The 18,953-nt window shown below is 42.5% G+C and overlaps 1 protein-coding gene across 1 annotated transcript in view; it reads left to right on the plus strand.

Moving 5' to 3' along the window:
- Positions 1-13,723, plus strand: part of LOC143020056 (uncharacterized) — a 33,566-nt gene extending 19,843 nt beyond the window's left edge. Inside the window, exons 10-15 of the mRNA XM_076176227.1 lie at positions 649-812; positions 2,418-2,543; positions 4,503-4,634; positions 5,948-6,065; positions 6,658-6,812; positions 9,028-13,723. Of these exons, the coding sequence (XP_076032342.1) occupies positions 649-812; positions 2,418-2,543; positions 4,503-4,634; positions 5,948-6,065; positions 6,658-6,812; positions 9,028-9,127 (795 nt within the window). The 3' untranslated portion in view covers positions 9,128-13,723. The remainder of the gene's footprint in view (positions 1-648; positions 813-2,417; positions 2,544-4,502; positions 4,635-5,947; positions 6,066-6,657; positions 6,813-9,027) is intronic.
- Positions 13,724-18,953: the final 5,230 nt, after the last annotated feature.

Raw genomic sequence — 18,953 nt, forward strand, 5'->3', positions numbered from 1 at the left:
TTTAATCCCCCAAGGCATTTACTCACTTCTCTCAATCTACATTCTACCTCCACTCCTCCCTTCCCTGCCACATTTGCACCCAAGTATCTAAAGGTATCCATTTCCTCCAATCTCCGTTAATACTCACTTCCAGTCTGCTGCCACTTTCTCCCCTTGTACATCTTATCACCTTACTTTTACCCACATTTATCTTCAACTTCCTTCTTTTGCACACCTTCCCAAACTCTGACACTAAATTTTTCAATCCCTCCTCTGATCCTGCTACAAGTGCACTGTCATCAGCAAACAACAACTGGTTAATCTCCCACTTTTCTCCATTTTCTTTAACCATCTCCAATCTCTGACCCATTACCCTTGCATACCTCTCACACCACCTCCTCCATGTATGAATTGACCTGCTAAAGCAACATAACACATTCCTGGCAAAGTCCTCACAGATAGGTGGGAAAATCATGAATGTACAGTAGTTAGGTTCCATAAGAAAAGTTGCAGATATGTGGAATCACAAATGGTGAATCATGGATAGGCGTGGATCCACAATATATTACATGGCTTACTACAAAGCAGGACATGTGGATATGTTTTCTCCTTTTTATATATATATATATATATATATATATATATACATATATATATATTTTTTTTTAGGTCTGGGCTGCTGGTGTGTATTGGGATCGTAACAAGTTTCCCAAACGTTCACTCTTCGCACCTGTAGCATATAAAAAGAAGCTCAACACTAGAAAGTATGTCATGGAAGACTTGGCACGTCTTAATGCCTCGCATGAGGTGTATACAAATAAAGAATGGTTCAGGTAAAAAAAAGTTTATTTCAACTTAATCTGTTCTCATTCTCTCTCTCTCTCTCTCTCTCTCTCTCTCTTTTTTTTTTTTAATCATCATCATCATTTTACATACATATACCAATGGCTTTTTCCCCATTATAAGGGAGGTAGCCAAAAATCAAACACTTAAAATCCACTCACCCATTCCATCCCCATCATACTCCACTCCCATACACCACTTGCCTCCCTCTTATCTAGGCTCCTCCTGGATGACGGGTCATCCCTGCATCTTGCCCACTGCCCTGGGTCAGAAGCAATGTAGCAAGACACAGCACATTCACAGCAAGGCAACTTCATTTAATCGGTGACACCCCCCACACACTCACCCTCTCTGTCCCCTCATGCAGAAAAATAAAAGATGGAGAGAAAGCCCTTTGGACTGCATCAAAATATCATTCAAACCTACTCCCTCACCCCCACCCACTCCCATGCATTACAGCATCATCCATACACCACTATTCTCCACTCACCCCTATCTTCTGTTTTCTCCCATTCTTCCTCAACAGACATTCCCTTCTTTCCCAATGATTTTTTTACCCCATCCATCAATCTCATGTTTGGTCACCCCTTCATGTTCACTCCTTCCACCTCTGCCTTCCACACATCTTTTACTAATCTTCTTCTCTCATTCTTTCCATGTGTCCAAACCACCCCAATATTCTTTCATCAACTCTATCCTCCAACTCCCTTTCCACCCTCATTTTCCTCTTCACCTCATTTCTCACTCTATCCAGCCTAGTAACCCCTACTATACTTCTCAGGCATTTCATCTCAAACACATTTAAACTCCTCTCTTCCTTTCTTATGATCCATGTTTCTGCCCTGCACAATGCTGTTGGCACAATCACTCCTTCATGCAATCTCTTAGCATCCATTCCCAAATGTCTATTTCTCATTACTCTTTTTAATCCCCCCCCAGGTATTTACTTGCTTCTCTCAATCTACATTCTACCTCCACCTCCACCTCCACTCCTTTTCCCACCACATTTGCACCCAAGTATCTGAAGCTATCCACTTCCTTCAGTCTCCCTTAATACTCACTTCCAATTGGCTGTTACATTCTCCCCTTGTACATCTTATCACCTTACTTTTACCTACATTTATCTTCAACTTCCCTCTTTCTTACACCTCCCCAAGTTCTGTCATTAACTTCCTTAATCCCTCCTCTGATCCTGCCACAAGTGCAGTGTGGTTAGCAAACAATTGTCTTATCTCCCATTTTTTTCTCCATTTTCTTTAACCGTCTCCAATCCCCAGCCCATTTACCATGCATTTACTTTTCACATCACCCTATCCATGTATAAATTAACAGCCAGGGCAACATAACACATCCCTTGTTCCACATACCAATTTTGGACACCTTGTGACTCCCTTCTTGAACCATTCCCATTCCTCCTCTGCTCCTAGTTCTACTCTATCCTTCACTCCCTCCCACTCCTCTCTCAGCTTCTTCTTGCACTCCTTCATTTAACATCATTATTATTTTTATTTTATTTATTTTATTTATTATATTTTTTTCCTGTTAGATTCACTTACTGTTGGAGTAAATAAAAAAAATCATTATTATTTTGACAGGACCCTGAAAACTCGTTGGTCCACAAATTTTGATGATTTGGAGCAGTATTGGATCAAGCTGAAACTCAGATATAATGAAACAGGACACTACCCCATCAGATATGAAAGATATCCAACGTACTACAGGTAAAATAATTAAATGTATTTACATACCAGATATATTGATTTGACAATTACCTGCATATGATGGCTCTGTAAGATGGACAACGAAGCTGCTCATTTTCAAAACCCATCAACCTCTTTACCTCCATTAGGAGGTGCCCTGAAGGGACACACTGTGTCTGGACTGGACCCAAGGTCTCTTTCTGTTAACTTCATTTTTTCTCCTGTGGGGACCCTAAGGTTTGGGTCTTTTAATGTATGTGGGTGGTACAGATGAAAGTAAAAGGGAAGAGATAGGTAGGATGTTTGAGAAGGAAGATGAATGTGTAGGCATTAAGCAAAACTAAGTTGATAGGGAGGGTTGATTTTGAGTTTGGGAGTTTAGTGGGGAGGGTGTCGGGAGTAAGGAGAGAACAGGGGGGAGGGGTAGTTCTACTAGTTAACCTCTTCACTCCGGGGCACATCGCACGTCTGGCAGCATTAGCTGCCTGACGTGCAATGTTGCGTCATAATAATCGCATTATAAAAAATAAAGTCAGTGCTCAATCGTTCGTTCTCTTTCACCCATGTATTTTGATAACCATAGAAAATTGATGAAGCCAGTTTAGAGAGAATGGAAATTACGTAGGTACGACTACAATAAATATAATCAAGATGGCGACGTTGGCATCATTGAGTACCCACTTGCTCCTCGTGCTGCTATATAGGCATCACCGTATGGAAGTGGTTAAGGTATAGTCACACCAGATGTGGTCCTTACTACATCAGCAGTCACCACCCCATCCTAAATCCTCTACACTCTATGTAAATTTTTAGCAGAATCAAAACTGAGAGAAGCAAATAAATAAGTGTCATGAGAAATAGTCATCTGGGAATGCATGCAAAGAGATTATATGAAGAGGTAATTGTGCCAACAGCACTGTATGGGGCAGGGACTAGGAATTTAAGAGATGCAGGCAGGGAGGAAAAGTTTAAATGTATTTACCCAGTTGTATTTTACGGGACTGGAGCTATGCTCGTTGTGACCCATTTTCGTATCTCTCCACGTCCAGTTTATTCTTGAAATCATGTATAGTTCTGGCATTCACTGTTTCACTGTTCAATTTGTTCCAGACATCGATCACTCTATGTGGGAAACTATTCTTTTTCAGGTCTCTGCTGTAACTGTCTTTCTTTAGTTTCTTTTTGTGTCCTGTTTCTCTCTTGTCCCATTTTAATAGGTCATCTCTATCAAGAACTTCCATCCCTTTCATAATTCTGAAAATGGTCAACAAATCGCCTCTTTCCCTTCTCTGCTCCAATGTTGACAACTGTAATTTCTCCAATCTTTGTTCCTATGTGTTTGAGATGAAATGACTGAGAAGTATGGTAGGGGTTACAAGGTTGGATAGAGTGAGAAATGAGGAGGAGAGCCGGGGTAGTGCTGTGACTCACTGCATTGTGTCTGACCCAGAGCATTGGGTAGGATATAAGGATGAGGCTAAGATGAGAGAGAAGAAAGTGTGTTGGATGGGATTGGGCATATGCCTTTTGATTTGGCTACCTCCCTTGTACATACATACATACATATACCAAAGGCTTTTTCCCTCTTACACGGGGGATAGCCAAAAAGAAAAAGGCATAGAAATCACTCCCACCCATTTCATTTCCCATATAGTCCACCCCTCCACCCTCCTCCCTCCCTCCTATCTTGGCACCTCTTGGATGATGGGTCATCCCTGCATCCTGTCCACTGCCCCGGGTCAGAAGCAGTGTCGCAAGACACAGCACATCCACATCAAGGTCCCTTGTAAGGTTGGAAAAAAGCCCTTGGTATATGGATAGATAGAACTGGTATCCTTTCATTCTGCTACCTCCTTTAATTCTTTCCTATATACAAATTCTGTGACACCACTTCTTTGATATGATTTTATCCCCAAGGATATAAGTCATGGTCATCAGCAACAAAATACTAAATATTGATGCACTTGTTTGGAATTTTAGGGCTGCGGAACTTCGGCATGGACAATGGAGCTCACCAGAATTTGACTGCACCGGCCTTGTTAAGTCATGGATTATGAAATACTCAGCCCCGTTCTTTGGATGGGACTCTCTGAGGAAGAAATTAGAGTTCAAGTATGTCTTTATTGTATCTTGTATGTATATATTTTCATACATTTTTACCAATCACACAGTACTTTTGTCTGTTTTGGTGATTAATTTTAACTCAGAGAGGTATCAAGTAAATTTTTTACTTCTATCCATTTTTTGCAACTCTCATTAGATCTTTTTCCCACAAAGGTAAGAAGACCTGAGATTAGGGTCATTGAGGACCCTTGAAGTCTCTGCATGTTGTAGATGTTCTGGAAGGGATAGGGAGCTGTTGTTTTATAACTGGGCATTGTTTATAAACCCTTTCCTGTAGACCCCTGGTCAAACTCCCATGTCTCAACCTCTGCCTAAATTGAATCAGTCAATCCAGGAATAAAGGAGGGTTGACATAGTTACTGAGTCATTAGAGGTTCTGGTTGCAGCCCTCGAGTCACTGCACAGCAAGATGAGACTGCTGTGTAGGAGTCTGCTGGAGTAGGGGATACACCAATAGATGATACTGTGGTGCATGGAAAGGAGTGGGTGGGGAATGAGGGAGTATGTGTGAATGATATTTTGATGCAGCCCAATGGGATTTCTCCCCGTCTTCTTTTTTTCTGCATGAGGGGAAGGAGATGGGGTTGCTGACTAAATGATGTTGCCTTGCTGTGAATGTGCTGTCTTGCTGCATTGCTTCTGACCCAAGGCAGTAGGCAGGTTCTAAAAATAAGAGGGAAACAAGGATGGTGGTTGGGTGGGAGAGGGTTCATGCCTTTGACTTGGCTACCTCCCTCATAAGGAAGAACCCCTTGGTGTATAGATGTATAGATAGATTGAAGTCTGGCAATGTCTTTGGGTTAATTGAACGTTGGTGATACTCCATTGTACTTCTTTCCAACCTCTGCCTTCATCCAGACCAGTGGTTCTCAAACTATGGGTCGCAACCCAAAGTTGGGTTGTGAGATCAATTTTGATGGGTCACAGGGACACGGAAAAGTCTTACGTTTTCAGAGTATTTCAAATACTTGACTAATTAAATTTTTATTTTAACTGCACATTACTTATGTAATGTGTGTTCATCCTCTGTTAATGTAGTTTTGTTAAAAGTTGTACACTTTTTTTTTTTTTTTTACGTTATTCTGGATTGTGAAGGATTGAAATGTTCCAAATAGGGTCGCTCACAAAAAAGTTTGAGAGCCACTGACTATGTGGTGTCCTTTCACAGGGCTACCCCCTTATAGGATGAAAAAGGCCTTTAAGTATATATATGTGTATTTTACTTATAATGTTATTATGTTCTCTTTATTTCAGCACTATTTTTCATCAAAGTGATATGTTCATTGTAATTTTCCTCTCAGGGGTGTTGTACAAATCACCACACTTCTTAAAAATTTGGATATCAACCAGTGCCCACAAGACTTTTGGGTTCAGAATGCCTTCAAAAATACCCACAAGTGTGACAGGAGAAGCTCCTATGTAAGTCAAAAATTTATTTAAGTGTATTTACCTAGTTGTATTATAAGGGAAGGGAGCTATGCTCGTGGTGACCCATCTTTGTATCTTTCACCATCAAATTTTTTTCTTAAAATCTTGAATAGTGTTTGCACACACTTTCTTTATCTTAATTATTCCAGGTATCCAGCACTTTGTGTGTGTGTGTGTTTTTTTTTTTTTTTTTTTTTTCTTCTTCTTCTTCTTCTTCTTTTTCTTCTTCTTTTTCTTCTTCTTCCAGATCTCTTTTGTAGTTATCCTTTTGAGTTTCTTTTTGTGGCCTCTTATTTTTCCATTGTCCCATTTTAGTAAATCATTCCTATCAAGGATTTCCATTCCTTTCATGATTCTATAGATAGTAGATCTCCTCTTTCTCTTCTCTGCTCCGGTGAATAGAGTATTTTGTATTTGAAGTGTAATGGTTTTGCATTTGCATTTTTCAGTGGTCTTAACAATACAAATTCTTATTCTACACAAATATCAACAGTATAACATGTAAGGGGGAAATGAAGTAAAAGTGGCGATTTTTTTTATATGGGCCTTAGGTCTTGAATTCATGAATGCCTATTCTTTGCAGTGTGTTCCCATTCAAGGTAGAGGGTTTGATACAGGTGGCTACAAGTGTGAGTGTATTCAGGGATATGAATATCCCTTTGATGATCCTATTACCTACTTTGATGGTCAAATTATGGAGGCTGAGTTTATCAACATCATCAGAGATACAAACACAAGGTAAGTTAATACTTTCCCTCTTGATAGTAATGCCTTTTTCTTGGCAGAAATTAATTTTTTTTCACTCACACTTTTTTGCATGGTTGACATTTTGACCATGTGTTTTTATGGCTTCTTCAACCTAATCTATTCACCTTTAATTTGGCCTTGTTAATGCTCTTTACACCACTGATTTGTTCACTTTGAATCTTCATTGGATGTGATAAAATCATTAGAACATCTTAATTTAAGTGTGAATCCTAGTTTTGAAATGACAGTATATTGACATATATACCAAATGCCTCCCCCCCCCCAATTAAGAGGGGTGGCTAAGTCAAAGCACACATCCCACATACACAGAATAAAGCCCATTCAACCACTCCTCCCATGTCAGCATATTGGGAATGAAGGGTTGCCTCTCTCCTATCACACAACTGGGGTCAAAGGTAATGCAGGAAGGTACAGCTCTTGCAGTTGGAGTTGGTTCACACCCACTGTATTATCATATGATCATACACACACACACACACACACACGCAGTTGGTAGAGTCCCCAACTGTCACTATGGCAGTCCAGGTTCGAATCCTGCTCAGGGCTGAAATAATTTCAGTATCGCTGCACTTCGAGTCGTTACTCCAATTCTCGTGGGCGGGGAGTTGGGTGTGTGTGTGTGCGTGTAAGGTCACAGTATTACCCATAGATTGGTCATACGAGCTCTGAGCTCTCATCAGGGAGGTGAATAACTGTCAATCACGACTCCAGCACGTGATCCAAGACCATGGTGACACACACCCTCATCCTTTCAAGTTAATTTATGAAACAGAAGAGAAGAACGTCTCTTGGGCCATGTCATCCAATTGTCCATTTATGTCCTCCCTCCATTTAGTTTTTTTTTTTCTGCATTGTGGGTAAAAGTAAAGTGATGAGATGTACAAGGGGTGAAAGTGGCAGTAGACTGGAAGTGAGCATTAAGGGAGAGCGACTGGAGGAAGTGGATAGTTTTAGATACTTGGGTGCAAATGTGGCAGGAAAAGGTGGAGTGAAGGTGGAGGTTGAATGTAGATTGAGAGAAGCGAGTAAATGCCTTGGTGGATTAAAGAGTGTAATGAGGAATGGATGCTAAGAGGAGACTATATGAAGGAGTGATTGTGCCAACAGCACTGTATGTGGCAGAAACATGGAACATAAGAGAGGAAGAGAGAAGGAGTTTAAATGTATTTGAGATGAGGTGTCGGAGAAGTATGATGGGGGTTACTAGGCTAGATAGAGTGAGAAAGGAGGAGGTGAGGAGGAGAACAGGGGTGGAAAGGGAGCTGGGAGATAGGGTTGATGAAAGAGTATTAGGATGGTTTGGACACATGGAAAGAATGAGTGAAGAAAGACTAGTAAAAGAGGTATGGAAGGCAGATGTGGAGGGAGTGAACATGAGGGGACGTCCTTGGATGAGGTGGATGGATGGGGTGAAGGGGGCTTTGGGAAAGAGGGGAATGTCTGTTGAGGAAGGACGGGAGAGGACAGAAGACGGGTGAATGGAGAATGGTTGTATATGGATGATGTTGTGATGCATGAGGTGGAATTGGCGGGGTGATGGGGGGTGAGGTAGTATGTTTGAGCAAAATTTGACGCAGTCCAAAGGGATTTCTCCCTGTCTTCTCCTTTTATGCATGGGGGAACGGAGAGGGGAGGTCGCCGATTTATTGAAGCGGCCTTGCTGTGGATGTGCTGTGTCTTGCGACACTGCTTCTGACCCAGGGCAGTGGACAGGGTGCAGGGATGACCTGTCATCCAGGAGGTGCTAAGATAAGAGGGAGGGTGGAGGGGTGTGGAGTGTATTCTGGGATGGAATGGGTGGGAATGATTTATGCCTTTTCCTTTTTTGGCTACCTCCCTTGTAAGGGGGAAAAAGCCTTGGTATATGTATGTATTGCCTTCCCTGCTGGACAGACATTCTACATGCATATCCATTATTTTACAGACTTGAGCTGCCACCATATAGTTACCCACCACTAGATACATACATACATATACCAAGGCTTTTTCCCCCTTCCAAGGGAGGTAGCCAAAAAGGGGAAGGCATAAAAACACTCCCACCACTAGATACTGGCACTTTAGTCTGTTCAGCAACTAAGCTTCTTATGACAAAAAAAAAAGAAGAGAGAGAGAGAAAAAAAAATACATCATTAAACATGAGAAGGGTTGTATTCCTTACTTAAAAAGATTGTTCATCTTTTGACAGGTACGACTTCCTCAAGTGTCGAATAGCTGGAGCCGGAAACATTGAAGGGAGCTTTATCATCATGATCGTTATGCTTGTGACATTATGGTTGTATAAGTAACTTAAGAATAGAGTTTGCTGAAAACCATTGTCAGCTAGTATGTTGTTCATCTGTCATAACTACTATGAAAGAAATCTTGCCCAATTGTTATGTGTATTCCAGCATTTACATGTACAAATTTTACTATATATCTCTGTAAAGTATGTCTTTGCAGACTGAAAACTTGGTAATGGGATATCATATATGCATGCACTTTAAAAGTTTTATGTCTATATATTTTTCAAGTAAAGCTCAAAAATGAAAACGTTATTACAATGATATCAGAACCATAGCCATTGCCTTTATCCCAATACCAGCCTCTGCCTGAATATGCTACCTGGCCAATTATGTGCATAGTTGTTGCCATGTTTATCCCACTTTATGTAGGTCTATGGGTACTGGTGTATGCAAAATGTGATGATTAATCAGTTTCAGGTGACCAAATTAAGTACTGATCCTGCAATCATGCATGCAGGCAGGCACATAGATGTGCATTTAAACATGTATATGATTTCTGATTGGCAAAATTTTGTTGTACTCAGGCGGACGACACTGCGCTTGTGGCAGGGTCAGAGGAGGGATTGAGGAAGCTGGTGGCAGAGTTTGGGAGAGTATGTGATAGAAGAAAGCTAAAGATAAATGTGGGTAAAAGTAAGGTGATGAGATGTACAAGGGGTGAAAGTGGCAGTAGACTGGAAGTGAACATTAAGGGAGAGCGACTGGAGGAAGTGGATAGTTTTAGGTACTTGGGTGCAAGTGTAGCAGGAAAAGGTGGAGTGAAGGTGGAGGTAGAATGTAGATTGAGAGAAGCGAGTAAATGCCTTGGTGGATTAAAGAGTGTAATGAGGAATAGACATTTGGGAATGGATGCGAAGAGGAGACTGTATGAAGGAGTGATTGTGCCAACAGCACTGTATGGGGCAGAAACGTGGAACATAAGAGAAGAAGAGAGAAGGAGTTTGAATGTGTTTGAGATGAGGTGTCTGAGAAGTATGGTGGGGGTTACTAGGCTGGATAGAGTGAGAAATGAGGAGGTGAGGAGGAGAACAGGGGTGAAAAAGGATTTGAGAGATAGGGTTGGTGAAAGAATATTAGGATGGTTTGGACACATGGAAAGAATGAGTGAAGAAAGACTAGTAAAAGAGGTATGGAAGGCAGATGTGGAGGGAGTGAACATGAAGGGACGTCCTAGGATGAGGTGGATGGATGGGGTGAAGGGGGCTTTGGGGAAGAGGGGAATGTGTTGAGGAAGGAAGGGAGAGGACGGAAAACAGAGGTGAGTGGAGAATGGTTGTATATGGATGATGATGTGATTGCATGAGGAGGAATGGGCGGGGGGGTGGGGGTGGGGTAGTATGTGTGAGTAAATTTTGACGCAGCCCGAAGGGATTTCTCCCCGTCCTCTCCTTATATGCAAGGGGGGGTCGCCGATTAAATGAAGCGGCCTTGCTGTGGATGTGCTGTGTCTTGCAACACTGCTTCTGACCCAGGGTGGTGGGCAGGGTGCAGGGATGACCCGTCATCCAGGAGGTGCTCAGATGAGAGGGAGGGTGGGAGGGGTGTGGAGTGTATTTAGGGATAAAATGGGTGGGAGTGTTTTTATGCCTTTCCCTTTTTGGCTACCTCCCTTGGAAGGGGGAAAAAGCCTTGGTATATGTATGTACTTAAAGTGGAAGGTGTTCCAGTGGCAAAATACTGCTCAGGATGACAGTGACTTAAATTTCATATACATAGTGTATGTCATGTCATTTTGTTTTATTTATATTTTAAACTGATTGATACATTTTTGAGCTCTTAGAACTTTTGCGTATTAAGTTTTGAGTTTTTACTATGCAGATAGTAAACTCAATTTTATCCGTCCAATATATATGAGTTTTAATTGTGTATGGTGTGGGTGTATGCTGTGACCTGGTCTCCTGCCATATAATGGATAAAGGGCTTTTGGAAAATGGATGTCTGATTTTGAGTTTTGACCATATTGCCTGTTGATCTGCAGTGAAACTTAAATAACTATCCGTCCAAAATCTGTGTTATGCTTGTTAAGCTGGGAGCACATTCTCATGGAAGATTGATGCCTTATTGATTGCCAAAAAAAATCTCTTCTCACACAATACATTTATTTTTCTATCTAAAATAGCATAAACCCATGAATGATGGGGTTTGATTCTCATGTAGTAATACATAATTGAAATTTGTGTTTTAAGGTCATAATGTTTCCATGTCTTAGAACATGATACTACTATATACATTGAATAATTCTTGTTGAACTTTAAGGTAGACCTTGACTTGGCTACCTCTATTACCTTGGGGAAAAGGCCATAGGTATTGACATTTACAATTAAAGATTTTTGTTATGGAATACAAATGTACAGATTGTTAAGACTTAATTACTCTTTTGATTAGGTAAGAGTACAGTATTTTAGGGAGTAGCTAAATGTGAAGGAGGATAGGGAGGGAAAGTAGAGTATTTTGGGGAGTTGCTAAATGTGAAGGAGGATAGGGAGGGAAAGTAGAGTATTTTAGGGAGTTCCTAAATGTGAAGGAGGATAGGGAGGGAAAGGTAGATATAGTGGGTAGCGCTAAGAAAATGACAGTGATGAGTGAGGAAAATGGAGGAGAAATCAGGAAAGATAAAGTGAAGCCAGTTGTTAAAATGATGGGAGCAGGTAAGGCACCTGGGTTGGATGGGTGTCATGCAGAATGTCTAAAAAAAATAAAAAAAAAAAAAAAGTATACAGTGATGGTTGACTGGCTGGTGAGGTTATTTAATGTTTGTTTAAGAGAGGGTAGATTGCCAGAGTACCGGAGGAGTGCCTATATAGTTCCACTTTCCAAGGGGACAAGTGTGAGTGTAGTAGTTTCAGAGGGATCAACTTGTTAAGTGTAGTTGGGAAGGCTTATGGGAGGGTTTTGATTGAGAGGATTAGGAGAGGAACAGAGGGTGTAATTGATGAGGAACAGTATGGGTTTAGGACAGGTACAGGTTGCGTGGATCAAATTTTTGTGGTAAGACAGGTATGTGAGAAAGCTTTAAGAAAAGGTAAAGTTTATTTTTGGGCCTTTATAGATTTGGAAAAGGCTTATGATAGGGTAGACAGGAAGGCAGTATGGGAGGTATTGCAGATATATGGGATAGGAGAAAAGCTGTTGAGAGCTTGTGTTAGAATCAGAAATGGAGAGAGCAAGTGGTTTGAGGTAAAGGTGAGACTTCACCAGGAATGTGTTATGTCGACTTTGCTGTTCAATTTATACATGGATGAAGTGGCCTTGCTGTGGATGTGCTGTCTTGTGACACTACCTCTGACCCAGGGCAGTGGGCGAGATGCAGGGATGACCCGTCATCCAGGAGGAGCCAAGATAAGAGGGAGGGAGAAGGATGAATGGGAGGGGAGTATGTGGAGATGGAATGGGTGGAAGTGGATTTTATGCCTTTGTTTTTTGGCTACCTCTCATTTTAGAAGGAAAAAGCCTCTGATATATGTACGTATGTAAGAGAACAGTAGTCTGGCATTTGTTGATTAGAATTTATAAGATCTGAAGGGTCTGTCAATATTCTCTAGATAAAGATTGTTCTTTCACTCAACTGGTTTATGGACCATATGCTGTCCCTTTACCCTTACATATTGTTCTTATTATTATTATTATTATTTTTTTATTTTATTTTTTTTTTTTTCCAAGTTGCTGAAGCCATTTGCAAACAATTATGTAGAGATATTTTTTTTAGCTTATTTCACATGCTTGTAGTAAAGTAATTATTCACTGTAGAGTCCATTTAATCTTTTAAAGCTGAAGATTTGTACTCTTATCACATTGCTCACAAAAACAATATTCACAAAATATGTATTGAATATTAAGTAGAAATGAGCTGACATACATTCTTCAGATAACAGTCAGTACTTGTATTGATGTCCAGTCGTGATGACAGGCAAGTCTGTTGTTGATACATGAAAAGGTTGACATATTTTTATAAATAGATCCCAATGTTTGTAAGACAATAATAAGAGTTAGGTAACTTTTTACAAACAGTATTTGAAAACATGCACTGGTTTTATTGGTAATTTATAAAAAGAATGTAATTTAATGAAATTAAACATTCCTTTAATTTGTAAATTAACACTATACACTATTTTATGGTATGAAACATTCTATTAACTTGTAAACTAGCATAAGATACTAATTTATAAGAAGTTAGTTGTGAAAACTATTATGTAAGTAAAACCTTGGAAATCTGAAAAAAAGATAACAATGGGAATTGAAAACAATGTTCAAGTAACAAAGCATCATTTTAAGTAAAATACACATAATTATTGTTTTAGATATTCAGGGTTATATATGTTATATATATCTTAATGTTGGGTTGAATCCTAAGAACAAAAACAGCTGTGTTAGCTTTATCAAATATGAATCTCAATAATTTATTTGGAATAAGTATACTTTAGTCAGGAACCCTGATCTTGAGTATTCAAGTTTCTCATTACAAATCCCATAATGTAATCTTGTGATTATAAGAGTGCATAAATCTTCAGGTTACAAAAATTGTAAGTTAGTACAGAAGATGCCTCCATGGTATGGACGTATGAAGCAGAAATTCACAAATACAATATATTTCCTATTGAACCATTTGTTTTCTTCACCAGTGTTTCTTGAGTAAAATTTTATTTCATGAGGCTCCAGATTTCAGTCAATAAATGTTATCTGCTGGTCAAGGTATCTAACACCTAGAGGTTTTTGTAGAGGTGGGAATACTATAGGTAATTGTACCTGGTCCTCTACTTTTATTCTCAATTTTGTTAGACCAGTGATACAATTTTCTTGTCCAATAAACCTTCTAAGCCTGCTAGTGGTGATTCTGCAAGATTGGGTGTAAGAAGAGACCAATCTCTGCCAATTATCTTCAAAACAAATCAACACCAGCTCTATTTAGAGGTGCAGCTTCAAGGGGCTAAAACAGCCTGAGGGCATGAGGACTGTTGGCATCTACTTTGCTTTTTAGCCAATGAAACGCAAGGTAATGATCATCATTGTTAAGATTAACACATTTGTAGCTATAAAAGACTTGTCTAGCTAATATCACTAGAGCATTTAAACTTATACTTCCATTTCTTATATGGGAGGGGTGATTGGATATTATTTGTAATGTTGGTGTGGTCTGTATAGTTGCACTTCACAAGGGAAAAGGGGACAAGTGTGAGTGTAGTAGTTTCAGAGGGATTAGCTTATTAAGCGTAGTTGGGAGGGTCTTGATTGAGAAGAACAGAGGGAGTAATTGGTGAGGAATAGTGTGGTTTAAGACGGGTTGCATAGATCAGATTTTTGTGGTAAGACAGATATGTGAGAAAGCTACAGGAAAAGGTAAGGATGTTTGTTTTTTGGGCTTTTGTGGATTTAGAAAAGGCTTATGACAGGGTAGACAGGAAGGCACTGTGGGAGGTATTGCAGATACAAGTGATAGGAGGAAATTTTTTAGGAGCTGTCAAGGGTTTTTATGTGAGTAGTAGAGTGTGTGTCAGGACTAGAAATGGAGAGAGTGGTTTGAAGTAAAGGTGGGACTTCGTCAGGAATGTGTTATGTCACCCTGGCTGTTCAATTTATACATGGAGGGTGGTGTGAGAGGTAAATACAAGGGTAGTGGGTCAGGGATTGGAGATGGTTAAAGAAAATGGAAAAAAGCGGAAGATAAGCCAGCTGTTGTTTGTGGACAACACTGCGCTTGTAGCAGGATCAGAGGAGGGATTGAGGAAGTTAGTGACAGTTTGGGAAGGTGTGTGAAAGAAGGAAGTTGAAGATAAATGTGGGTAAAAGTAAGGTGATGAGATGTACAAGGGGAGAAAGTGGCAGCAGACTGGAAATGAATATGAAGGGAGAAAGACTGGAGGAAGTGGATATTTTTAGATACTTGGGTGCTAATGTGGCAGGAAAGGGTGGAGTGGAGGTGGAGGTAGAATGTAGATTGAGAGAAGTGGGTAAATGCCTTGGATTAAAAATTGTAATGAGAAATAGACATTTGGGAATGGATGCTAAGAGAAGATTGTATGAAGGATAGGTTGTGCTGACAGTACTGTATGGGGCAGAAACATGGAACATAAGAGAGAAGGAGTTTGAATGTGTTTGAGATGAGGTGTCTGAAAAGTATGATAGGGGTTACTAGGCTGGATAGAATGAGAAATGAGGTGAGGAGAAGAACAGGGGGGAAAGGGAGTTGGGAGATAGGGTGGATGAAAGAGTATTGGGATGGTTTGGACACATGGAAAGAATGAGTGAAGAAAGATTAGTAAAAGAGGTGTGGAAGGAGTGAACATGAGGGGGCAACCTAGGATAAGATGGATGGGTGGGGTAAAAGGGGCTTTGGGAAAGAGGAGAATGTCTGTTGAGGAATGATAGAAGAGGACAGAAGACGGGTGAATGGAGAATGGTTGTATATGGACAAGGTGGAATGGGGGGGGTGAGGGAGTATATGTGAGAAATAATTTGATACAGCCTGAAGAGATTTCTCCCTGTCTTCTCCTTTTCTGCATGAGGAGACGGAGATATAATGAAGTGGCCTTGCTGTGTCTTGTGACACCACTTCTGACCCAGGGCAGTGGGCGAGATGCAGGGATGACGCATCATCCAGGAGGTGTCAAGATAAGAGGGAGGGGAGGGGAGTGTAATGGGGATGGAATGGGTGGAAGTGTTTTTTATGCCTTTGTTTTTTGGCTACCTCCCTTATAAGGGCAAAAAAAGCCTTTGGTATATGTATGTATGGTGTAGTCTTTAAATTTGCCAGCTCCATTGTATGAAAAAGACCCTCAATACATGTATGTATAGGTAACTGTGCACCATACACTATTCTATCTATAACAAGGGCTTCATTCCCCAGGGAGGTAGCCAAGTCAGTCATGCAACCACACCCAGCCATTCCACTCCCATCCACCACCCTTGTATCCTTCTCATCTTGCTCCTCATGGATGAAGGGTCTTCTGCCTACTGCCAAGGTCAGAAGCAATGCAGTAAGGAAGCACGTCCACAGCAAGGCCACTTCATTTACACTGCAACTCCATCCCCTCATAGAGAAATTAGAAATCCCTTTGATCTGTGTCAAAATATCCACACACAACTATTCCCCACTCCCCCACCTATCTCTCAGCCTCAACTTTCCTTGCTCAACAAAGAAGAGAGAGGAGATGGGGAGGAATCCCTTCAGGCTGCATCAAAATATCCGCACACAACCACTACCCAGTTCCCCCCATCTCCCACCCTCTTCTTTCCTTGCAGGAAATCACCGAGATGAAGACATTACCGAGTCAGTTTTTGGACAAGAAGGAACTCCATCAAACACCATGAAACACTGTCCCAAGACAGAATAGTGGCCCTTGCTGGTACCATACCTGTTTCGGCAACAAGGCGCTCAAGTGTACACAACTTTGTAGCTGGTCGGGAAACTCCAGATGCGAGGGTCGGTAAGCACTCCCACCCCTGCTAACCATGCCCACACCCTCCTCTCAGTGCATGATAGCCATACTGGAGTATACCTCCTGGTGGACACAGGCTCAGCCATCAGCATCATGCCTCCGACAGAAGACCCGAGCCAAGGTACAGGCCTTCCATCGCATGACCTGCTTGCAGCCAATGGTACATCCATCGCCATGTACGGCAGCCTTTACAGCGTCCTGGACCTCCAGAATGGCAAGTTCCCTTGGACCTTTGTTATCACAGATGTCCGTTAACCCATTCTTGGCTACGACCTCCTACAATACTACAAAATGGCAGTCAGCGCCAAGGATAACTGCTTGTACCATGCAACAAGATGCATACCAGGAACTACTACCAATGCCACTTCTCCTAAAGTATTTTCCCTTCAGCCAGCTGGCGAATACACACGCATCCTGCAAGATTTTCCCCAGCTGACGTCTCCATGCAAGGCCACCACTACCCACCCCCACAACATCATGCACCAAATCCAAACAGCTGGTCCACCAGTCTACAGGAAGCCTCGATGCCTCTCTTCAGAGAAGTTGGCCACTGCCAAACAAGAGTTCCAAGAATTTCTGGACCAAGACATCATCCGCCCATTGGAGAGTGCTTCGGCACCGCCACTCCACATGGTCCTCAAGACACCTCCACCACCCAACCAGTGGCGGGCCTGTGGTGACTATCGCCAACTTAACCGCATCATCAAGGCCAACCGCTACCCCATCCCGTACTCAAGCTCTACGAGAAGCAAATCTTCTCCAAGATCGACCTTGTTAGGGCGTTCCACCAGATTCCTGTGGCACCAGAGGACATCCAGAAGACAGCCATCGTCACTCCGTTTGGCCTTTTCGAGTGGAAAATGATGTCGTTTGGCCTGCGTAATGCCGCCCAAACGTTCCAGCGGTTTATGGACCACGCCCTCAGAGACTTCAACTTCGTCACCGTCTACATCGACGATATATTGGTGGCCTCTGACAACCACGACCAACACCGCCAACACCTCCGCCTTCTCTTCCACCGACTGCAAAATTATGGCCTCCGGATCCACCCGTTTAAGTGCCTCCTAGGAGTGTCATCGCTCGACTTCCTCGGACACCGCATCTCAACAGCAGGCCTGTACCCTCTCCCTCAAAAAGTGGACACCACCAAAGACTTCTCACAGCCAACAAGATGCTGCGCCAATTCCTAGGGATCGTCAACTATTATCATAGATTCATCCCCGATGCAGCTGCCAAACTCGCACCACTGAACCTCACCAAGAACCGTTCCAAGCGGTCGGTCGTACCCGTGAAGTGGTCTCCCAAAGGTACCCAAGCATTTGAGCAGGTCAAGGTTGCAATTGCAGGGGCCGCCCGCCTGTCCTACACAGTGGCCCATGCCCCCACCTTCCTTACCACCGACGCCTCCTCCACAGCGATAGGCGCAGTCCTCCAACAGAGGGTCAACATACAGCTCCAGCCGATTGCATTCTTCTCCAAACGACTGGACCCTTCTCAAATGCGCTATAGTGTATTCGACAGGGAGCTTCTGGCCATATTTTCAGCCGTAAAGCATTTCCTCTTTTTCCTAGAAGGCCGACCATTTACCATCCTTACCGACTACAAGCCGCTCACCCATGCGCTTGACAGGATCTCTGACCACCACTCACTAAGAGTCTCGGTAGCTGTCATTCCTGTCTCAATTTGATACTCCTATTGAGCACAGGATGAGGATGATCAAGTGTCCGACGCCTTGTCCAGGATTACCTCTAGCATCCTCCCTGATCACCACCACGTCGACTACGCACGCATCGCCGCCTCCCAGGTTAACGACGAGGAACTCCGTCTCCTACGCCTGCATGACACCTTGCAGCTCCGACAGCTCCCCAACACTCCTGCACCATTGTGGTGTGACGTCTACAGGCAAACCCCGGCCGTACATCCCTGCCTGTCATCGTAAGGATGTGTTCTCGGCATTCCACGACCACAGCCATCCTGATATTCGGGCAACACAACGTCTCCTCACGGATCGAGTCGTCTGGCCAGGCGTCAACAAAGACGTCAGAGAGTGGACCCGCACCTGTCTTCCCTGCCAGTCTTCAAAGGTCACCCGCCACGTCCACGCCCCACTCCAGCGTTTCCCTACACCCACAGCACGCTTCCAATCGGTCCATGTGGACATTGTGGGCCCCCTCCCTCCTTCTCGTGGCATGTGCTACCTGCTCACGTGCGTCGACAGGTACATCAGGTGGCCAAAAGCGATCTCTCCCGGATATATCTACCGAGACAACTGCCTGTGCTTTCCTCTCCGGTTGGGTATCCAGATTCGGCGCCCCTCACGCCATTATCACCGACAGGGGCTCCCAGTTCGAATCTGATCTCTGGCCCAGAATGCTCAAGTTCCTTGGCACCAACCG

This window comes from Oratosquilla oratoria, chromosome 38, assembly GCF_046742065.1.
Source record: "Oratosquilla oratoria isolate Oo_2021 chromosome 38, ASM4674206v1, whole genome shotgun sequence".
NCBI lineage: Eukaryota > Metazoa > Arthropoda > Malacostraca > Stomatopoda > Squillidae > Oratosquilla > Oratosquilla oratoria.